This window comes from Nilaparvata lugens, chromosome X (genome assembly GCF_014356525.2).
Source record: "Nilaparvata lugens isolate BPH chromosome X, ASM1435652v1, whole genome shotgun sequence".
Taxonomy (NCBI): Eukaryota; Metazoa; Arthropoda; class Insecta; order Hemiptera; family Delphacidae; genus Nilaparvata; species Nilaparvata lugens.
The window spans coordinates 9225123-9247548 of NC_052518.1; the positions used below are offsets into that span (position 1 = coordinate 9225123).

A 22426-nucleotide genomic window follows, 5' to 3' on the forward strand; every position below is an offset into this window, starting at 1 on the left:
ATTATTTTACAGGAGCATGCTTTCGTGTGTGCTCACACATCATCAGCTGTAAGCTGATGAAGTAAGTATGTTGTAAGTTGTGTGTGAGCACAAAATTAAGTGAAAATTAAAATGAAGTGGATTTTTTGACATTTCAAGTCTTTTCAACTATGGAAAAGTTCCACAACATCAATATTCACGCTACAAACTTAATAAAAAATATTGTGGTAGTTATGCATTCCAAATAATAAGACGACATCTAGTCTTTTTACTCAGTCATTTACATTATTATTTGTAGAAATTTATCATGGCTGTGAAATATGCGTGATTTAATCTAATTATGTTATTTTATTTTAGAGTACCTATTCTACCTTGGCTACCGAAAAAATATGTTTTATTAGAAATCAATTCATGATACATTGGAGTGCTTTTTGAAACACCATTAGTATAGTCTGTTTGTTAATGGAAATTGAAATTTCTACTGCAGTAAAACCTCAAACCTTCTTCAGAATCAAATTAATGTCTGGTGTTTTTAAAATTAATGCAGTGCGACAAAATTTGACATGAATTTCATTTAATACCTACAGTTTTCAGTGATTGGTTTCCAATATTCTCAATATAAATATGAAACTGACTTCAAAATTGACATAATATTAATAGTCAAGGAAATTTTTCCTCCCAAGTGTTTTGAAATTTGATTCGAAAATTATTTTCATAATACCGGGTGATTCAAAAATGACTTTACTACTTTGAAAAATCATATAAATCTTATTAAACAAGGTACAGAGCTGGTATTGGTGTTGTTTTAGAGGAAAACACTCCAAGTTTTTTTTCAACTTAAACTAAAGATGTTCTATGTGACTTCCGTTGGTTATCCTGCAGACATCCCATCGATAGTCGATTTCTTCCCAGACTCGCACTAGCATTTCAGGTGTAACTTGCTCAATAGCAGCGCAAATCCTTGCTCTAAGTTCAGGTAGAGTGGCTGGCAAAGGAGGTACCTACACCATATCTTTTATGAAACCCCACAAGAAAAAATCCAGCGGTGTTAGGTCTGGTGAACGAGGGGCCATGCAATTGGTGCATTACACTGATTTATGGGAAGAAATCGACTATCGATGGGATGTCTACAGGATAACCAACGGAAGTCACATAGAACATCTTTAGTTTAAGGTAAAAAAAATTGAAGTGTTTTCCTTTATAACAACACCAAAACCAGCTCTGTACCTTGTTTAAAAGATTTATATGAATTTTCAAAGTTGTAAAGTGCTTTCTGAATCACCCGGTATGTCGTATTAGGCCGGCCACTAACGATACTATAGGCTTGTCAAGTACGTTTTTACAAACTCTTTTGAGTCTTCATCGAAAGGCTTTTAGCAAAAAACAGCTGGTTGAATTTGAGGTTAGGTATTTTTTTACGATTCCTTGCTTATTTTTTCTTCGCTGCTCTATTTGAGGTTAAATTATTATTGTATTTATTATAATTTTTAATGTCTGATTTTTTGTTATCGGTGGTTTACAGTACATTAAAAACTGTTCAAGTAGTTCCGACTGATGTAAACATCGTTAGTGTGCACTTTCAGGTCATGTTTGCTTGTACAAGCGTAATTTGGCTTGCACAAACATGCCTGACATACCTGCAATATCGTTTAGTGGTTGGCCTTTTAGAGTATTCTTTGTTAATTATTAATTTTCACAGATGGAAATTACTGTGATATTGCAATTATTCAAATGCTAATGAATTAAATGAATAATGAATTTAGATGTTCGTTTAATAATAATTATTAATTTTTACTTGTTACTAATATGTATTCTTCAATGTTTGATTCCATTACGAACTGCTTGTTAAATAATCACTTTGAACAATTAATTACGACATAGCAGTCAGGTATTTATATAAATAAAAGCTATTAGCTTCTACTTACATTAGTGTAGCGCTTTCGGACACTAGGCCCTTCATCAACACTGGCTGTCACTTCCGTTGTTGAATACATATGGTTAGTAAGCAGCGTGGGTTGTGGGAGTGGCGGGAATTTTTGAACTGTTGGCGGCGGGGGGTGGCGGGAATGTTTGAATTTGTGGATTATTGGAGTAGGAGGTTGAAGAGGCTGTGTGATTTGAAGTTGGTTCGCTCATTAAGGATGTTGTGGGGGTCTCTTTTAGTATGTTTATATATTTCAAATTGTTCCAAGGTGTTTAGTTCAGGCCCGAATCAGCATTTGCTACCCACTTAATAGGAAACAATCACACCTACACAGACATAGCCACAAATTTAAAAATTCTACACATCAGAAACAAAGGGCCTGAACTAAACACCTTGGAACAATTTGAAATATATAAACATACTAAAAGAGACCCCCACAACATCCTTAATAAGCAAACCAACTTCAAATCACACAGCCTCTTCAACCTCCTACTCCAATAATTCACAAATTCAAACATTCCCGCCACCCCCGCCGCCAACAGTTCAAAAATTCCCGCCACTCCCACAACCCACGCTGCTTATTACTAACCACCATATGTATTCAACAACGGAAGTGACAGACAGTGTTGATGAAGGGCCTAGTGTCCGAAAGCGCTACACTATAGTTGACCAAGCGAAAATGGGTCTCTCAAGGCCACTGCAATGTTGCCACTCTGGTTGCTGGTTGCCACCCCTAACTCGACCAGTCTATATACATTGACTATATTTCTACACCCTGAACATCGTTCTTTCCTTCTCATACCTTCCGTCTTCCTCTTTTCCGTCACTACCTGTCACAAATTCTTTTGAGCACGTCAGGTTCAAAATTTCTATTGTGTCATTCTTAGAAAAGTAACATCCCCCGTTACCTCCTCCCATCATCCGCTATATTCTTCAACATCATGAAATGAAGGAAAGAATATTGTTATGTATAATGTATAACTCTTTCTTGAGTCATGACATCAAGAAATCCAATTTTATAATGATGTTAGATTTTTCTTTATAAACGCAACTATTTATAAACTGAGCTATTACTTTATAAAGGTTACTTGAAGACTTTTCAATATCCAACCAATACCAATACCCCACAGACGTCTGGAGTGTTCACTCCAATGGCAGATGTAATTGCCAGTCCTCTCCAACAAATAGAAAAGATAGGGAAAGAAATATTATGAAAATAAAATGAAACCAAATAATAGGATGGGAGGGAGAAGCAGGCAGAAAAAACAAAACCCAACAGAGAGGAAAGACAACTGAAACTAAACAGGAAAAGAAGCATAAGAGAACCAAACGATAGAGCAGCCGGTAAGGGAAAGAAGAGAATAAGGCAGGGAAGGGAAGGCCAGTCCACTATGGCTGGCTAGTATTCGATTTTGCTCTCCGAATTCAGGTCTCCATCCTGAATAGGGATACCCAGGCGCACCACGGGGAGGCGCTTTCAGCTTTCTTAGAAAGGTGTCAATTATGTTAATTTGGAGAGTAACTTCAAAGCTGAAACGAATACAATGCGCCCAAATTTGTTGTTAACGGTGGTTTACTTACATTTAAAAACTGTTCAAGTCGTTCCGACTGATGTAAACATCCTATCGTTAGTGGGTACTTTCAGGTCATGTTTGCTTGTACAAGCGTAATTTGGATTGTACAAGCATGCCTGACATACCTGCAATATCGTTTAGTGGTTGGCCTTTCAGAGTATTCTTTGTTAATTATTAATTTTCACAGATGGACATTACTGAGATATTGCAATTATTCAAATGCTAATGAATTAAATGAATAATGAATTCGGATGTTCGTTTAATAATAATTATTAATTTTTACTTGTTACTAATATGTATTCTTCAATGTTTGATTCCATTACGAACTGCTTGTTAAATAATCACTTTGAACAATTAATTACGACATAGCAGTCAGGTATTTATATAAATAAAAGCTATTAGCTTCTACTTACATTAGTGTAGCGCTTTCGGACACTAGGCCCTTCATCAACACTGGCTGTCACTTCTGTTGTTGAATACATATGGTTAGTAATAAGCAGCGTGGGTTGTGGGAGTGGCGGGAATTTTTGAACTGTTGGCGGGAATGTTTGAATTTGTGGATTATTGGAGTAGGAGGTTGAAGAGGCTATATGATTTGAAGTTTGTTTGCTCACTAAGGATGTTGTGGGGTCTCTTTTAGTATGTTTATATATTTCAAATTGTTCCAAGGTGTTTAGTTCAGGCCCGAATCAGCATTTGCTACCCACTTAATAGGAAACAATCACACCTACACAGACATAGCGACAAATTTAAAAATTCTACACATCAGAAACAAAGGGCCTGAACTAAACACCTTGGAACAATTTGAAATATATAAACATACTAAAAGAGACCCCCACAACATCCTTAATGAGCAAACAAACTTCAAATCACACAGCCTCTTCAACCTCCTACTCCAATAATCCACAAATTCAAACATTCCCGCCAACAGTTCAAAAATTCCCGCCACTCCCACAACCCACGCTGCTTACTAACCATATGTATTCAACAACGGAAGTGACAGCCAGTGTTGATGAAGGGCCTAGTGTCCGAAAGCGCTACACTAATGTAAGTAGAAGCTAATAGCTTTTATTTATATAAATACCTGACTGCTATGTCGTAATTAATTGTTCAAAGTGATAATATGTATTGTTGAATTTTTATAACATTTCTTATATAAATTGAAGCAGAAGAAACGTATGTTTCTTGAACAACGCAAAATAGGGTATTAACCTTGTGTTGTGCAGTTTTAGTGGTATGTGCTACTAATCTATCCCTATTGTTCAGGTTTAGTTGCTAATGAAAGCAAATGTTTCAGCATTTAGAAATTTTTCCAATCTCACAGATTGGATAAGCGCAGCTCTGTCGGTTCTCCTGTTAAAAGGGTGACCGCTTGAGGACATCTCAACTTACATACAGTTCAAATTACTTTCCTGCGCTTTGGAATTCATCCAATGTCAAAAATCATGAAGTGTAAACATAACCTATTTTCGGACAATTTCTATCTAAATTTGGGAAAAGAACAGTTTTGGGCTTTAAGCCTGTTGTCCCCAATCATTGATAGTTGAGAATTATATTGTATATATCAATGTATAAATAATTGTCAGGTCGCCCTTCAATTGCCAAAACTAGCGGTTCAAAAAACATTAGTTTCCTCTGCTCCAATCTGTATTGATTCACTTTAATTGATGCTTATAAAACTGATTGCTTGATTTTAAGTTGATTATAAATGAATTATGGTTATTGAGATAATAAACGAAATCCTGTATGTTGGGGCTGTAATGTGTATTTCAGAGATGAGAAGCGAGAAGTTGTAAACATTGGTAAGAACGATGATAAAACGGAAACTATGTTAAGGAAATTAAGAGAAAATAAAATAACGAAATGAGCGAAAAATATAAAAATACACATCGATAAATAACTCCAAACAGTTTAACTGTTCTTCATTTAGTTCTGTAGGGTTACTTGATAGTTTTATAAAATCTCTTCACTTACATGGACTACTTTTTAACAAATTAATAAAAACAATATAAAAATCTTGAAGTACCCTTTATTTAAAAAAAACTTTAAAATAGTTCAACAAGTAGTTTCCTAATGACCTAAGTTAGCGTCGAAACTAGTTAGTTGTTGAACTATTTTAATGTTTTTTTTTTTTAATAAAGGGTACTACAAGATTTTTATATTTTTTTATCAATTTCATAGTTTTATTATATTATGGAATCATTCGTACTCTTTTTAAAGAATCATAACCCTATGTTAAAATAAATCAAAATATAGTTATAAATATGAAATTAAGCAGCTGCTAAAAACGTTACAGTAATATTTAATTACTTCAAAATAATAATTAACTTGTACACTTGAGAATGGGATGAATCATGGCCATTCTATATTTCTCTTGGATTACATAGTTACACTATAGATGGCCATGGTTCAATACCCTAAAACGATCGTGTCATCAAATGAAATGAAAAGAGTACTAGCGATGCCATATAACAAAATTTCAATAGTTGTATGCAGAAACTAAGTTTTGTTCTATTTAGTTACTTGGTAACCGTATCAAAATCCGGTCATAATCGTATCATTCAGCCCTGTTCATTTCACTCTTTGAATTTGAATGTGACACAGAAACACGGGTAAACAGATGAAATATTACTTTCGACCTATGACAATTTGTTGATTTTTGAAGAAATCCATATGAGTTCATAACTTAATTTTTTGGATCTCGTGGTTTTTTGGGACCTCAGGCTTTTCTTGGATGGTGGTATAACAGATGTAATGGAAAGTTTAAAGATGAGAATGATGAAGAGTAATAGTGAGTTCTCGATGAATTTGAAATATGTTAATCTAAGACTGAAAAAAATTACAACGATTTGTGAAATGGTGGTATTATAGCTTAAATGGCGAGTGTAGAGAATGTTTTGGTAGAAATTGAGATAATTAGCGAGTCAAGAACTGGAAATAATTCATTGAGCTGCTTAGAATGAAAATGGTCTAAGTCAGAAATGCACTCTACTAGGTTCTTTACTGAGATGGGTTCATTTTTAGCTCCTCTATTCAGTATGTTAGTGGTCCCAGTCAATATCTCAATACAATGAAACTGTTACAAGATTATAACCTGGTTTCAATATTATCACCTGGATTTTCTAACAGCTTATTGTGATAAAACGCCATTTAATCAAGAGCTTGTTAAAGTGACTTGGGGTGAGTTTCACCAAAGTCACGTTAACGCTTCGCTTTTAGTTAACACTAACTGATTACTTTAATGAAAGATTAAGAAATTTCATTTCATCAACAAAAACTAATGTTACGTAGGGTGGCAGTGCTCCGCCATGATACTTGTTTCACGTTGTAAGCATGTAAAACCTAACCTAGAAAATCCAACTAGATTCCGAAACAACAAGTTTTGTTTACCAAGTTGAGTGGATATTAGTCTACAAATTTTAGTAATAAAAAATAATTATAGTGCAGGTTTTTTAGTTGTATGATTTATTAAATTTAATTTAGGCTGTAGTGTTTTAATAATTGTTCTATAGATTGTTTTTTTTTTGTAAATGAGTAAAATTTCAAACGCCACAGGATGTGTTCTAGCCATTCTGTCAATGTTGTGTTGCCTAAAGCTATCAAAAGAAAAAGGGATTCAACATTCATGAACAGTGAAAGAACGCATCTAGTCAATCTTATTGTAAAATAAGTCGATGTCGTCTAAATTATTAAAATCATCAACCCTTTCTCTTATCCATCTAGGTCGGCGAACAACATAATCATCATCACTGTCTCTCTCATATGCCAATTATTGAAACAACAAATTAATCTAATAAATAATAATCGTAAAAACCGCGAATAAATAATTAATTAAACATAACCTCAACAAACTACTTTCAACATGATAGTAAACAGAACGCCGCCATTTTTTTCTTAACGACAGATTACAGATGTTAACTGACCGGTCAACTCTATAACGGCTCATTAGCTCTAACGGCGTGTGGTGAAATCCGATTTTGTCAGTTAAGGGCTAATTGGAGTTTATGCTCCTTCTAACGACACGTTTAGATCCTGGTGAAACCCGGTCTAGACCACTTTCATTCTAGGCAGCTCAATTGATGAATCAAGAGCCATTGGTTACATGGATGAATTGACTAACAAATTTTACAACGATTTGTAAAATGGTGTTATAAGAGTAGTAGAAATAGGGTCAAGAACTGAGAAGAATTGATGAATCAAGAATAATTAGTATCAAGAATTGATGAATGCGAATAATTAGTTTCAAGAATCAAGAATTGATGAATGCGAATAATTAGTTTCAAGAATCAAGAATTGATGAATGCGAATAATTAGTTTCAAGAATCAAGAATTGATGAATGCGAATAATTAGATTCAAGAATCAAGAATTGATGAATGCGAATAATTAGTTTCAATAAGCTAATCGATGAATGCGCGTAGCTTGAAACTCATGAGGGTTGACGCTGAGGATATCATCATCATCATCATCATAATCATGACCTTCATCTCATCATGGGGGCTAATTTAGATTCTAGAATAATGCGTTGTTGTGAATGAACACTTGGATAGGCACTTGTGCAGATCTTTGCGGGGAAGCCATCTGCCGGTGTCGAACCATCCGCCCGACATGTCTCCAATCCTAGCTGCGGACCTGGCCACTGCTTTCGGGGAGCGTCACAAGGACTCCGACTACGGCTTCCAACATGAGTTTGAGGTGAGTAAATCAATCAATCTCAATTTAAGCCACTTATGTCTTTCTCATGTCCAGTCCACACTTTGGCCCAGTAAGTTGGTCCAACTGTTAAGCTTGGCCGCGTTGGTCTTGCCATCCATACTGCAAGGTGATCAATGCCTCATCAAGGCTAGCGGTATGAGCGACTTATCCATGATAGAAACTGAAAATTTAAACTGTAAGGAACACAATGAAATAAAAACACACATTATATCGTGTGTATACACACATACATATCCGGGTCCCGTTCCAACTAGTGCCGGGTCTGGGTGTTTACAATGCCTCTCCATCTCGTTCGGTCCTCCCACCATCGTTCGTCCTCCACCTGCCGCCATCGGTGTCCTCTCTTCTCCACTTCGTTGGCCACTGAGTCTGTCCATCGTCGTCGCGGTCGTCCTCTTGGTCTCCTCCCTTCAATCCTCATCTCCTCCATTCTTCTTGGCAGCCGATCCTCTCTCATTCTCTTCATGTGCCCAAACCAGCGTAGTCTCATACTTTCAACCTTTTCCCTTATACTCCCCATGTTCAATTCTCTTCTTATATCCTCATTTCTAACTCTGTCTCTTCGTGTCTTCCCCTTTATTGCCCTGAGGAACCTCATTTCTCCTGCCTGTATTCGACTCCACTCTCTTTCCGTCATCGTCCATGTCTCCGCTCCGTATATATGATGGGTACGTAATACACCTTGTACATCATAATCTTTGCCTTTTCTGGTACTTTTCCATCCCAAATCAAATGTTTCACTGTTTGGTAGAAATTCCCCCCTTTTGTAATCTTCTAGTTATCTCGTGGTTTATTCTCCCATCATCTGCAATTTCACTGCCCTAGTACCTGAAACTTCCAACATTTTTCAGGGGTTCTCCATTCAATCTGATATCTCCGGCAAAATTGTCATCCCTTCCAAAAACCTTGCCTATCCACTGAATCATACGCTTTCTCTATGTCTATAAATAGCATCACAATCTTCTTATTATATTCCCAGCTCTTTTCCATCAGTTGTCTTATGGAGAATATAAGTGTGTATATATGTTCTAAAACATCGACAGTGACTCAGTCGAATTTTTTAAAGGAACACAATTGGAAAAGTATTGCAGTAACAATTAGTCCTATTGCAACTCATTTACACAGGAAAAATAGCAGAGCAGACGACAAAACAGGAAACAGCACTTGGTTGACGCAGAGTTTGGATGGATGGTTTTCCAGTGCTCGCCTTCATTGGCCTTCGTTCGACAAAAATAAAAGCGATAGACAACGAAGGCAAACGTTGACAAACCACCCATCCACACTCTTGCGTGCGCTCGACGTCATTTGTACTCATTGGGCGATAGTGTGGATGCGGCATTAGACCCATATTCACAGAGTTTAGGTGAGCACTTTTTCACAAGGAGGAGAGTAGAGTCTCGCCGTCATGATAAGTATGACGTCATTGATACATATATCGATATCCATAGCTTAGTATCGATAGTTGCTTATTAGAATCGATAGTTTAGTCACAGAATACAATGTATTTACAGAATACTGTGAATAAGAATACTCCGTGGTTTAGTAGCCTAGTTGGCAAAGCGACTGTTATGAATTTCTGAAATTAAAATTAAAGAGCTTAAAACCATGTTCATTTAAAGTAGCTTATCTTTTATAGTAATAGATAGTTGCTTATTAGAATCGATAGTTTAGTCACAGAATACTATATGTACTCCGTGGTTCAGTGGCCTAGTTGGCAGAGCGACTGTTATGAATTTCTGATATTAAAATAAAAGAGCTTAAAACCATGTTCATTTAAGTTTACTTTTTATAGTAAAGTCACTACCGTAGCGATCTTTTAGTCTTGTACAAGACTGACAGATCATTTAAAAGATCAAGATTTGAAGCTTTAAATCTTTGTTCTTTTAAAGTAACTTACTAGTTAAGGCCCGGTTGCACAACAGCCGGTTACATTTTAATCGTGATTAATCTCACGAGAAAAATATCATTTTTACATAACCTCTAGACTGTGTATTCCAAATTAAGGTTTAGAGCAGTTTTGGGCGAATGCCTGTTGTTTCTACCTGGATTGTATTTTTATATGAATAAATAAATAAATATTTAGAACCAGTGCCACTTCATGGTCTCTCAATTTAACAACTACGTCGTTTAATGTTTTACAATTTACATAACGCATTATTATTTATCTACTTTCAGCACCATAACATAAACATAACCAACTCTTGCAACATGCAACTGCCAATCAACAATGATCAAAGTATAGTTGTCAAATCAACAAACTATCGATTCTAAGCAACTTGAATATCGATATAAGTATCCATGACGTCATTTTATCATGACGTCGAGACTCTGCTCTCCTCCTTGTGAAAAAGTGTTCACCCAGAGTTTAAGGCTGTGCAAAGGCTAAAAATGAACTTTCTACTCGTGATATTTTTCCAAGTTTTTCGATTTGTATATCATCAAGCTATCAAAATGAAAAACTTTTCTCAGGAAAACATTTTTTTCCGATCATTACTTTTTGAGATATGAGCGACTAAAGTTTGAATTTCTTCATGGTATTGTTGATCTAGTAAAACAAACATTTCCTGAAAATATCAATTTTTGGAGAAGTTATTCAATTTACCAAAAATAACTCAACTAATAGTTATTTTTAGTAAATTGAATAACTATCTTGAAAATTTATATTTTCAGAATTTTTTTACTAGATCAACAATACCATGGAGAATCTATCCTCTAGATCCCATGGATTTATCTCTTACCAAATTTGAAATTTTCTGTACCAAAAATTTAAACTTTAGGCGCTCATATCTCAAAAAGTAATGATCAGAAAAAAATGTTTTCCTGAAAAAACTTTTTCATTTTGATAGCTTAATGATATACAAATCAAAAAACTTTGTAAAATATCACGAGTAAAAAGTTTATTTTTTGCCTTTGCATAGCCTTAACCTACGTCTAGCCTGTCAAACTCGAGTTCAAACTGTAGATCAGTATGCTCATTCCTAAAAGCCATTCAATCGGGGCTAGAGTAAACGCTCGAATTCGGTGGCTTGAATCACCAATAGGCGTAAACGTTTATCAGGTGAACAGTGAGCCTAACCCATCTTTAACCCTGCTGTAATACGTGATTTTAAATTATTTGAAATAATAGTCTACCAAATTGTGAAGTGTTTCATACTTGGCCAAAAACTGAATCACGCCAGCTAACGGAACGTCGGAGTCTCTGAAACATTGATGCTTGTACAGTCTCTACGTTGTCTGGATCCACCACCGCATGACCGTATGACTGTAGATTCATAAGGGTAACCGTCCACTGGAACCGTATTCAACCGATCCGTTCGGCCTTTGGATCGGACGAATCTGCCGGCCGTTAATTCGGCCGAATATGGTCGTCCATTGGAACCGTTTACGTCAGTCTAGTTCAGTAGTTGGCTGAACTATTGAATATTGAATTAATTTTTTTCATAAACAATGATTATATTGAAATTTTGAAAATTGAATAAACAAATATCCATTAAATTAGTTATTCATTACAATAATCTTACCTTCAGATCCTATTTCTTCAGTAATATTTGTCCACAGATTCCTTTGAACATCACGACGATGATATCTTTTGTCCCACAATGGAACATGCTCTTGAACCAAACTTATCAACTTTTCATTGTCCATAGTTACAACTTTATAAAACAGAAGAACTTCAAAAAACAAGACTGTGAAACAATTTTAGGTTAGGAACACTTTATTGTCTCAGCTCGACTAGTTAGTTCGGCCGGATAGAGCGGATAGATATCTTTTGTCTCGCATATCCAACAATGAAACATGCTCTTGCACCAAACTTATCAACTTATCATTGTCCATAGTTACAACTTTATAAAACAGAACAACTTCAAAAAACAAGACTGTGAAACAATTTTAGGTTAGGAACACTTTATTGTCTCAGCTCGACTAGTTAGTTCGGCCGGATAGAGCCGGAAAATCCCATCCAATTCGGATCGAAAAATTGATCGGCCGTGCACGGACGTATGAACCTGTTGCAATGGACGAGCATCTATAGCTTTCCTTGTTAGGGGATCGTTCGGACGAGTTCGGTAGTTTTCGGCCGATGCTAGTTTGGACGAAATCGTTTCCAGTGGACGGCCCACCTAATGCGATGATGGGTTACTGAATTAAGGACTCAAGTAAATATACTGGGTGTCTACCAGCTTTAGTGCTTCAAAGTCTAGTCATTATAGTGCTTCTTTCATAGTATAAAAAACTATTGTATTTTAATGATTATTTTTATTTGTAAAAATATTCCTTGTATTTGGCAATAAATTCATTATTCATTCTATCATTCATTCATTCTAAGTCCCCAACGCTCCATTAGTTGGTGAAATTCTGCTCTAGGAGTTTGTTTGCAGTTTGTTACAGTACCTCATCTGTTGATTATGACATTCTCTTGTTTTGGGCAATACAACAAAATCAGAAATGTAGAAAAATAAGAGTCATGTTGAAAATAATCCAAGTTAGTTATTTAGCACGCGATTAGTCACCCTTATGGCTCCCTAGACTATAAACAGTTGGTTTTGACAATGCTCTTTCAATATTTATTAATTTCAAATCTTTCTCAACGTGTTTCATGTTATTATATACTATTTAATAGTATATAATAACATAATACATGGAGGAGATTCCAAAAATACATACTGCAAATTTATTGTTAGAATTTATCATTTCTATGGGATAAAATAATCTACTCATGAATGGAATGAATATACCTTCTTTATTTGACTCATTTCTCGACATCTAGATAGAATAAAAAGATAATGAAAGTTTAAATCAGAAGATGGAATATAAAATAGGAAGATAATACCTATATATTGAAATTAGTCAACGTTCATTCTGTCATCCTCAAACTGTTCAAGGACTCAAACTGTTCAAGATTGTCTAGAGGACAATCTTGTCTAGAGCTGCCAACCTTGGAAAACGAAAATTCCCAAAGCTACATACAAAAGTTACTATTGTGCGGCAATTTGCCGCGGGCGCGACTACCTACTAGCGTGTTAAACCAACTATCATTTTTAGGATGGCTCCTTTTACGCACATAATATTCCTTCGAGTATATTACTTGTGGATGGAAGTCTTGGAACAGATACATGAAAGGATAGGAGGATATCCTTTTAGATCATCCTTTTTATCATATCTTCAATCCTACATGATTTTTCTCCATCTGTATAATTGATAAATATTTTCAGCTTCTTCCGGATGGCTTCAATGATCGCACAACTAAGGCTTCAGAAGCTCGTGAGAACATGTACAAGAATCGATACCCAGACATCAAAGCCTACGATCAAACCAGAGTCAAGCTCTCCCAGGTTGATAGCATTGCTGGGTCGGATTATATCAATGCTAACTTTGTTATTGGATACAAGGAAAGGAAGAAGTTTATTTGTGCTCAAGGTGAGTGAATATAATCATAGAATAAGAATAGAGAAATTGAACGTTTGTTACCTTGTTAAAAAATGGTGTCAAATTTTTGAACTGCCGCTACTGTTGAGCTGCGCTCTCTGTAGACGACTCTGTGGGACTTCTTGGACACGCGCTTGAAATTAAAATTCAAATGATATATCCGGATTTTTACTGTTTGTTCATTAAATAACATTATTATTCTATGTGACTATTATCATAGAGAAACAATAGCGTAAGTAGATATCCCATGGTATAGGGAGTTTATGTCGTAACTTTTACTGTTATCTCAAGCCGATAGTCCATGTAGCTCTTTCCCTTGAAGCTGTGCGACACTGATAGTCTCTCATATTGTGCCGTTCATACACTCTCACCCCAACAAAACAGTAAAAATCGACAATAAACAACAGTAATCGGCTTGAGATAACAGTAAAAGTTATGACATAAACTCCCTATACCATGGGATATCTACTTACGCTATTGTTTCTCTGTGCTATTATATAATTACAGTAACTTATAATTGCAGTTGTGATATGCGTTGAGAACCTTCCCAAAGCTGCTCTTTTTGACTCATCCTCTGTCTGATCATCAGATGTTTGAGATGCAATCATAAATTGATTTGAAATCAATTTAAAAAAATTACTGCTTCGTCAATACAAAAATATAAATATAGCAATTGATAAAATAGCATTAATTGAAAAATGAATGTGTTTAAACGGCAATACTCTAGTTTCACATAGCTTGAAGTAAAATAAATACAATTTCAATTCAATTTCAATTTTTAATTCAGTTTATTTCCAAAAAACATAATACACGAATAAGAAATACAATATACAACATATTTTGGAATCCCCCTACTAGACTATCCATCTGTGTGTAGGGGGGGGGGGTTCCACTTTATACATAATAAGCTTAATCTGCTCATAGAAGTAAATAATAGAGAAGTAATAATATACATTCGGATGTATTATTAATATTCTGATTATAAAATAGATGATATATTGTGCTGATGTATATTTAAGAATAAGTATGTAGGAATAAGTATACTTAATACATTGATTGATTAAAAGAATAAAGAAGAAAACACAATATTTTATTGAAGACCGCAGTGGCAGGGACTCCATAAATTCTCAGAAGAGAGAATGAAAAAAAGCATAAACCAGAAAGTCAAAATAGTCAAATCGGTTATATCAATGATAAAATAAATACCAATCAATTGTCTGGAAACCTTGAAGTCGTGCTGGTCACCAAGCATAACGAGATTGGAGTAGTTCTTCTGAAGCTTCTCAACCAATCTGATACAGCCACCTGTCCACCCTCTTCCAAAACACTACCAAACTAAATGCCTCTGCTTCCCTAATCACCCCTGGTACATTTCTGTACAAGATATGGGCCAGGTATGAAGGATTTGTCAATTCAGAGCCGTGAATCTGCTGAGGTATCTCAAAGCTGTAATTGGATCGGGTATCAATACAGTGACGCAGATGGATCGGGTAGTTTTAAAATACTTTCCAAACTGGCAATTTTAACGGTATTGGATTGGAGCAAAGCTAGAGACGTGTAGTTACAATGGAAGTTTATTAACAGTAAATTAGTAAAGTTAGTTTTTTGAAAATTAGATCCATCAAATGTCCTCCTTCTCCAGCAAACATTGGTGCTTGGACTGAGAAAGATTAGTGATGGAGCTCTGAAAGTGCAAAGCTTCTGTGCATAGCATTGTATTAGGATCTCACATGGATACCTCGAATTGAAAGTATCTGCTCAAAATTAAGTAGGGTTATATATCTTCCTCGTAGTCTCAAGGATTGTGTGCCTTCAAATTATTTGAGAATGTGCTACTTTGCCTTTTTTTCAAAGCACTTGGTATGGTTTAGTCTTGTGGGGCTGCGCCCCAGAGGTTCAAAAAGTATTCTTGCTCCAGTAAAAGGCTTCAAGAATTATATGCGATGTTGCTTATCTGGAACATTGCAAGCCTCTATAAAACAGAAAATCATGACAGTTTACGCATGGTCGCTTTCAAACTTCTCCTCCAAATAAAAAAGAATTTAGGCTCATATAGCTGCAGAACCGACATTCACAGGAACAAATCAAAAATAGATGTACCATATACTAGATTGAATAGGATAGCAACCAGGTCGAATCATAAATCATTGAAATTATTCAATAAATTGCCCATGCTAGCCAGGAACCTACCAACTAAAATTTATAAGCAGAACATAGAGCGCCTCCTGTTAGACAATCCATTGTACTCGCCTTCAGATTTCTTTAATCTGCCACTTGACAACTATTTTAGTTGAAGCAGGGAAATATACACCATTAAGGGCCATTTGCATAGTGACAGTTTAAACTAAATATCATTTTAAACTGGATTAAATCTGTATCAAGTCTCATTTGTTGTAATGTGTTTCATTTTGAGTTAAGCCACCAGATGATTAAATTAAGTTTAAGCTTTGACTGTGCAAACGGCCCTAAGTTTAAGTGTTCTCAATATTTTGATTGTTATGTTTTTATTGTTTTATTCTTTATTTTATTATTTAATAACTATATTCTATTATGTTATATGACTTATCCTATTTGATGTATATTCTTTATTCTATTCAATGATACCTTGTAAGATAAATTATTATATTATGATAGATAAATTATTATAAATTAATGAATAAATGTTTATTTCCCAAAAAACTAAAACTACAACATCAATTACACAAAATATTAGATAAGTTACAATATTACATACAATAGTTAGTTACAAAAAATCTTATAATGTGTCCTCTACTTGTTTAGTTTTTTCTGTGTGGAAATTGACCTACTCCACTATGGCGTACCATGTTCTAGAGTAGGTTTTGTTAGTTTTTTGAGCGTATTATTAATTAGTTAGTGTTTAGTAAGTCATTAGGTGGTTAGTTGTTTGAAATAATGTTTTCTATGTTCTGTCTTTCTTTGCTCATCAACCAATTGTGTACTATTGTTTTGAACTTTCTAGGATGATTAATCTGTTTAAAGTTTGCAGGAAGCAGATTATATAATTTTGGTGCTAAATGATTGAAATGTCTCTGGTATAGTGCCTTCCTTGCAACACTGGTGATGAGAAGATTCCTGTATCTGGTGTTGTGGTTGTGGTTTCTGGTTTGAAATGTTGTTGGGTTCTTGTTAGGTTAGGTTCTTAGGTTAGGTTAGGTTAGGTTAGGTCAGGTTTCTGGTTTCTGGTTTGAAATGTTGTTGGGTTCTTGTGTAATCTGCATAGTATCTCCTTGGAGTAAAGGTGTCTTGGATCCATCACGTCAAACTCATTGAATAGCTGGTCTGATGAATAGCGTGGAGGCTTCTGGTTAATGACCCTCATGATCAGCTTCTGTACAATAATATATTGTACATAATTATATTATGTACATTGTACTATTGTGAGATTGAAACCTGAAGTTATTTACGGTATTATCAATGACGTTTCCGATAGCATTGTTTATGCATTGAAGGAATAAAAATTGTCTTATTCTTAACGCATTCTTGGAGTTGGCCATTAACGTTCCGCATTGTGCTAGCTCAAGCACATGACCAGGAATTTTTCGATTTCGTTGTGAATTGCTGCATCCAAATCATGAATGAGTTGTCCACGGACACGCCCTTTTCGTTTTTCATCAGCTGATGCTATGCTTATTATATCTGTATTTTACTGTTTCAATACAAATACAGATATAATAAGCATAGAATCAACTGATGAAAAGCGAAATGCGCATGTTCGTGGTTCATACGTCTGTAAGCACCTCAAGATATGTGTAAGATAACTTTGCTTATAGCTTCTGATCTAAGAACAGGTCTACTGTTCATAGAACTACCAGCATTCTCCTCTATATAGTTACACATAACCTAGCTACATTTGGACTGTTGTATAAATTAGAATTGGAACCGTTTTGGGCGTAAGCATGTGGTACTTTCCTTTAAGTTGTGTAATTCTGAATGATTAAATACATAAAATAAATATTGAATCATTCAACTACCGTATATACCCATACTATAATGATTCTATTTCTTTTTTGCAGGCCCAATGGATAATACAGTATGTGACTTCTGGAGAATGATATGGGAACAACATTTAGAACTTATTCTTATGCTCACCAATCTTGAAGAGTACAGTAAAACCAAATGCGCGAAATATTGGGCTGACAAAGCAGAAGGAGAGAAGAATTTTGGAGATATAACTGTCAGTCATGTCAATGAAAAGCGATATTCAGGTAAATCTCCCAATGTTTCTTTCCATTACGAACTACTTTTTAATAATCACTTTTGTACAACTAAATTACGACAATCAGTTTAGTGTGAACCAGTTTTGATGAAGGGCCTAGTGTCCGAAAGCGCTCCATAACTGTGAGTAGAAGCTAATAGCTTTTATTTATAAATACCTGACTGCTATGTCGTAATTTAGTTGTTCAGTGAAATCTCCCAAGTTTCTTATTATAGTGTCATTATGACATTTAAGTAATTGGGACGTTTTTATTTTGTTCTCAGCCTGTTATGTTGATGTAACCGGTGGAGGTATTTTTAACCCTACACCACACCTGACATCATTTCTGTAACCGGTGACATATTTGTCTCTATTTAGTTTAATCTTCCAAAATATGAAATATATAAGAATACATGTGGTTCGATAGTCATTCTTGCAGACTATACCACCGCTGGCCACCAATGTAAACGGAGGGGGGTTATTCTTCTCTTCTACAATATTTACCAAAATTATGCTATTAAATCTCTATTTGAATCCTTGATTGGTTGGGAGCTTTTAGTGGATTCGTTCATTCAAATGCACAGATTATCATCATTAACTAATTGTCACCTATTCTAGCAGCTAGCAACTACGAGTCAGGAACTTCAATGAAAAATACTAATAAAATTTAACTTCAGGTTTATTGAACTCTAAGAAAATAGAACAAATTAATAAGAGTCAGGTAACATGTCGAATTTTCAAACAGAACAAAGTGATTCAGCAATTGATTCACAAAAAAATATATTCAATACCAATCTACACATTTTGGGAACCTGCTAACTTGCTGCATTTAAATTTGGGCCTCGGTCATTCTATGAAATTAAATTTTGAGCTTGATAAGAAAAACAATAAAAGTTCGGCACTCACCATTTTTAACAATATCCAAACTTGGACTCTTCAGAAACACTCACATACGCTTTAATAAAACTCACTATACTTGAACTCACACGCACAAATTCTGATTCTGATTTGGTTCCCTATTCATCTAGATAAAAATTACTGATAGCTGGAAACTTAACAATTTGTCCCTCTGAATGGAAAATGGACCCAATCAGAGGACCGAGGCTCGCAACCGTTACATGTTTTCCCAGTTACGTCTCAATTCGAACTGTGGCCTTTTTCACTGAAAATTATTCCCCCTCCACGAGCGTTGAGCATAACTTCCAGTGGAAAAGCCAAAGCTGCAAAAAGGTCAATGCTCGTACAATTTTCAAATACAGTGGCTTTTTCGATATGAAATTGAAACTGTACTTGAAAAATGCACGAAAATTGCTTTAATTTTGACAACTAAGCAACAAGTAAGCAAATTCAAACAAGACAGAGTCAATTCTCACACTAAAAACGCAGGGTTCAACAAACAGTAAAATCAAAGTTCATTCCAGTTCAAAAACCTGAAAAGCAATATAATATACACAAAAACAACTACAATAATACCCACTCAATATTCACACTATTACATTGAAAATGATTTTAGAGTCATGATTATCATCCTTTGATAGTCAACCCATGATATTCATTTCTTTTCCATATTTTTTTTGTCTTATGGAGCATATAGTGGGTGAGATTTGGCAGACATGAGTAATAATTATTGATTAACAAATAATTACTAGTATCTTGAATAATTAATAATTACCAGTATCACCACATTTATAACTCTCAGTTGTATATAATTATGTTGAATCTTCATTTGTGATATCTTGTATTATGATATCAAGCGACATCAATAAGCACATTTCAGGTTGATAATTTCAATGTTTTGATTGATAATTCTACTAAAAATTATCTCCAACTAATACTGGTATCAATCTTATTGTATCTTACATTAAATCCCATTATCAATGAAAAATTTGTAACGGGTGACACAGAATAACGGGAACTTTTAAAAACGCCATAAAACATTAGTGGGAAGGGCAAAAATGATTTTATTCAAACTAATGTAAAGTTTAAGACTTGCCATTTGAGAATTATTAATAACATCTATCACTTTTTGACAATTAGGCTACTTCTTTGAGATGGCTTCCTCCTGAACGAATACTCTCTTGAAATCTGTGTTGACGATTCCTCATTGATCGCTGCAACATCTCATCTGGGATATTGCAGATTTAATTTTTAATTTTCAATTAATTCAAAATTATTGATGAAATTGTGAGCGAAATCCACTCTTCACTGCATTCAATGGCAACTGTGCGAGTGAGTATTGTTTAGTAACCGTGTAATCTCACGATTAGGTTGCGTTTCCTGGTCACATGATCTGTCCACCTGCGATTTTCTGTTTGTGGAGCTATCTCAAATCAAACGTTTTCACAACTTGACCAATAACTGTGGTTGAATCAGAACAGACGATTCAAAATTAAATTAACAATATCCCAGCTGAAATGTTGCAGCAATCGTTCAGGAATCTCAACACAGATTTCAAGAGTGTATTCGTGCAGGAGGAAGCCATCTTGAAGAAGTAATTGTCAAAAGGTGATGGGTGTAATTGATAATTCTCAAATGGCAAGTCTTGAACTTGACATTAGGAGCAAAATCATTTTTGCCCTTTCCACTAATGTTTTATGAGGTTTTTAAAAGTTCCCGTTATTCTTTGTCACCCTGTATATCAAATCAAATCAAATTTTTATTCTCACAATTTACAAATAATACAGTACAGTTACAGTACATTTATATATACCCTTACGTGATGAGACTCACATGTAGGCAAAAGCCTGTGTTTGTGAGGGCCTGGCGTAATTCGCTGAATTTAAAATCGATAAACTAAATTATGAAAATTGATATTTATTAAACTAAATTGAGAAAAATACAGATTGAAAAAAAGGTATGAGTATATGTTGATATTATAGGCAGAAAAACAAATAATTGGCTGCAGAAACAGCCAGTTATAATTAATGACTAAAAGTTAGTAAAACTAAAAGGTAGATACACTATAGCAATGCAATTAAATACCAAGTTATAAATAATGTTCCAAACTTAGAATGAAAGATGGTGATGACGATGGACAATCCAATCAAAAACATGTAATACTATAACAGTAAACTACACTGGCTACAAAAAATAAAATAAAATAATAATAATAAGCACTGTGGGACTTGGATTTCGAAGGACCACAGACAAGATCACCAAGTTCCACACTCCCTACCTATATACAGAGAGCAGCACGCGTTTAGACTCCTCTTGGTCACTTATAATTAACCACTTCTCAACAAGTCGCTTATACTGGCCTGATCTGTAATTTTGAAAAGTTTTAAGATAGTCAGGTATGTTTCTAAGTATTATGTGTGACAGGTACTGAATATTAGTTATTGAATATGTTTTATTTAATCTTGGAGTCTGTATATTGTTTATATGTGATGCTCTGGTGGGGTATCTATGATCTATTGTATTGTTAAAAATTTGGTTATGGTGAGAGTGCATGTAAATTAAGGCAGATCTCACAAATAGCTGCCTTACATTGAACACTTTAAAGTCCTCATATAATTCTTTAGTGGAACATCTGGGACCTCTCTGCAATGCGACACTCAAGATAGAATTTTGAGAAACTTTTAAAGGCTCAAGAACAGTTTTATAGCATCCCCCCCACGCAATTGTGTGATTGTGTGATTTATCAGGGCATATCAATTTATTCATCGATTGTAATGTTGTAATATCAATTGATGTGAATATTTACTATCATACTGTTATTTTATTAATCTAAATAATTTTCACATTAGATCCCACTATCAATAAATATGTGTGTATTTGACTTCTAAAGGCATCATTATAAATAATTATGTAATGTATAAATTGTGTATGATTTCTCAGAGCAACAAGTTTGTTGCTCAACAAATATACTTCTCAGAGTATCAATAATAGAATGTATGTTGTATGCTTGTGCTATTCCACAGATTACATATTCAGAGAATTGAAGATGGTCCGTAATATTGGCAGTAGTCGAGAAGAGAGAAGTATTATCCAGTATCATTTTCTTGTTTGGAAAGATTTCCAAGCACCCGAGCATCCAGCTGGGATTCTCAAGTTCATTAAACGTGTCAATGAAGCCTATTCATTGGAGAAAGGTCCAATTCTTGTACATTGCAGGTAATATTATTGATTATATTTTTTTCTTTAGGGCTACTGTTGAATATAATTAAAAATAGAAATCTAAGTACCCTAAAATTGTCAAGTTAACATTAAAGTTGTAAAATTTATCAAGCTCATAATGACATTATATAGCCAAAATTTATTGTGACTAAACAATTTTAAAAAGGGTACTTAGATTTCTATTTTTATTTATAATATTATTGATGTATTTCGAATATATACTGTAGCAAACAACATTATATGATAAAACTCATCAATTTTATGTTATAGAGGGTTGGTGAAAATTATGGAAATAGCATAATAAATAGAAAGCGGAAAGCGGAAAGGGACCAGTTGTCGGAAGAGTAAAATGTTCAGGGCAGACAATAGAGAGTCAAAAATATCGATTTCGAGTTTTCAATCGATTATCATGCAGTAACAACTCTTTTGTTGATCAGAATCTATTGAAAAATCGACTTTTTCGTCAATTATATGAACAC

General features: G+C 34.6%; 1 protein-coding gene across 1 annotated transcript in view; it reads left to right on the forward strand.

The window, feature by feature from the left end:
• Positions 1-22426, forward strand: part of LOC111063103 (tyrosine-protein phosphatase 69D) — a 77266-nt gene that overhangs the window by 31179 nt on the left and 23661 nt on the right. Inside the window, exons 17-20 of the mRNA XM_039442363.1 lie at positions 8026-8170; positions 13402-13606; positions 17650-17841; positions 21752-21944. Of these exons, the coding sequence (XP_039298297.1) occupies positions 8026-8170; positions 13402-13606; positions 17650-17841; positions 21752-21944 (735 nt within the window). The remainder of the gene's footprint in view (positions 1-8025; positions 8171-13401; positions 13607-17649; positions 17842-21751; positions 21945-22426) is intronic.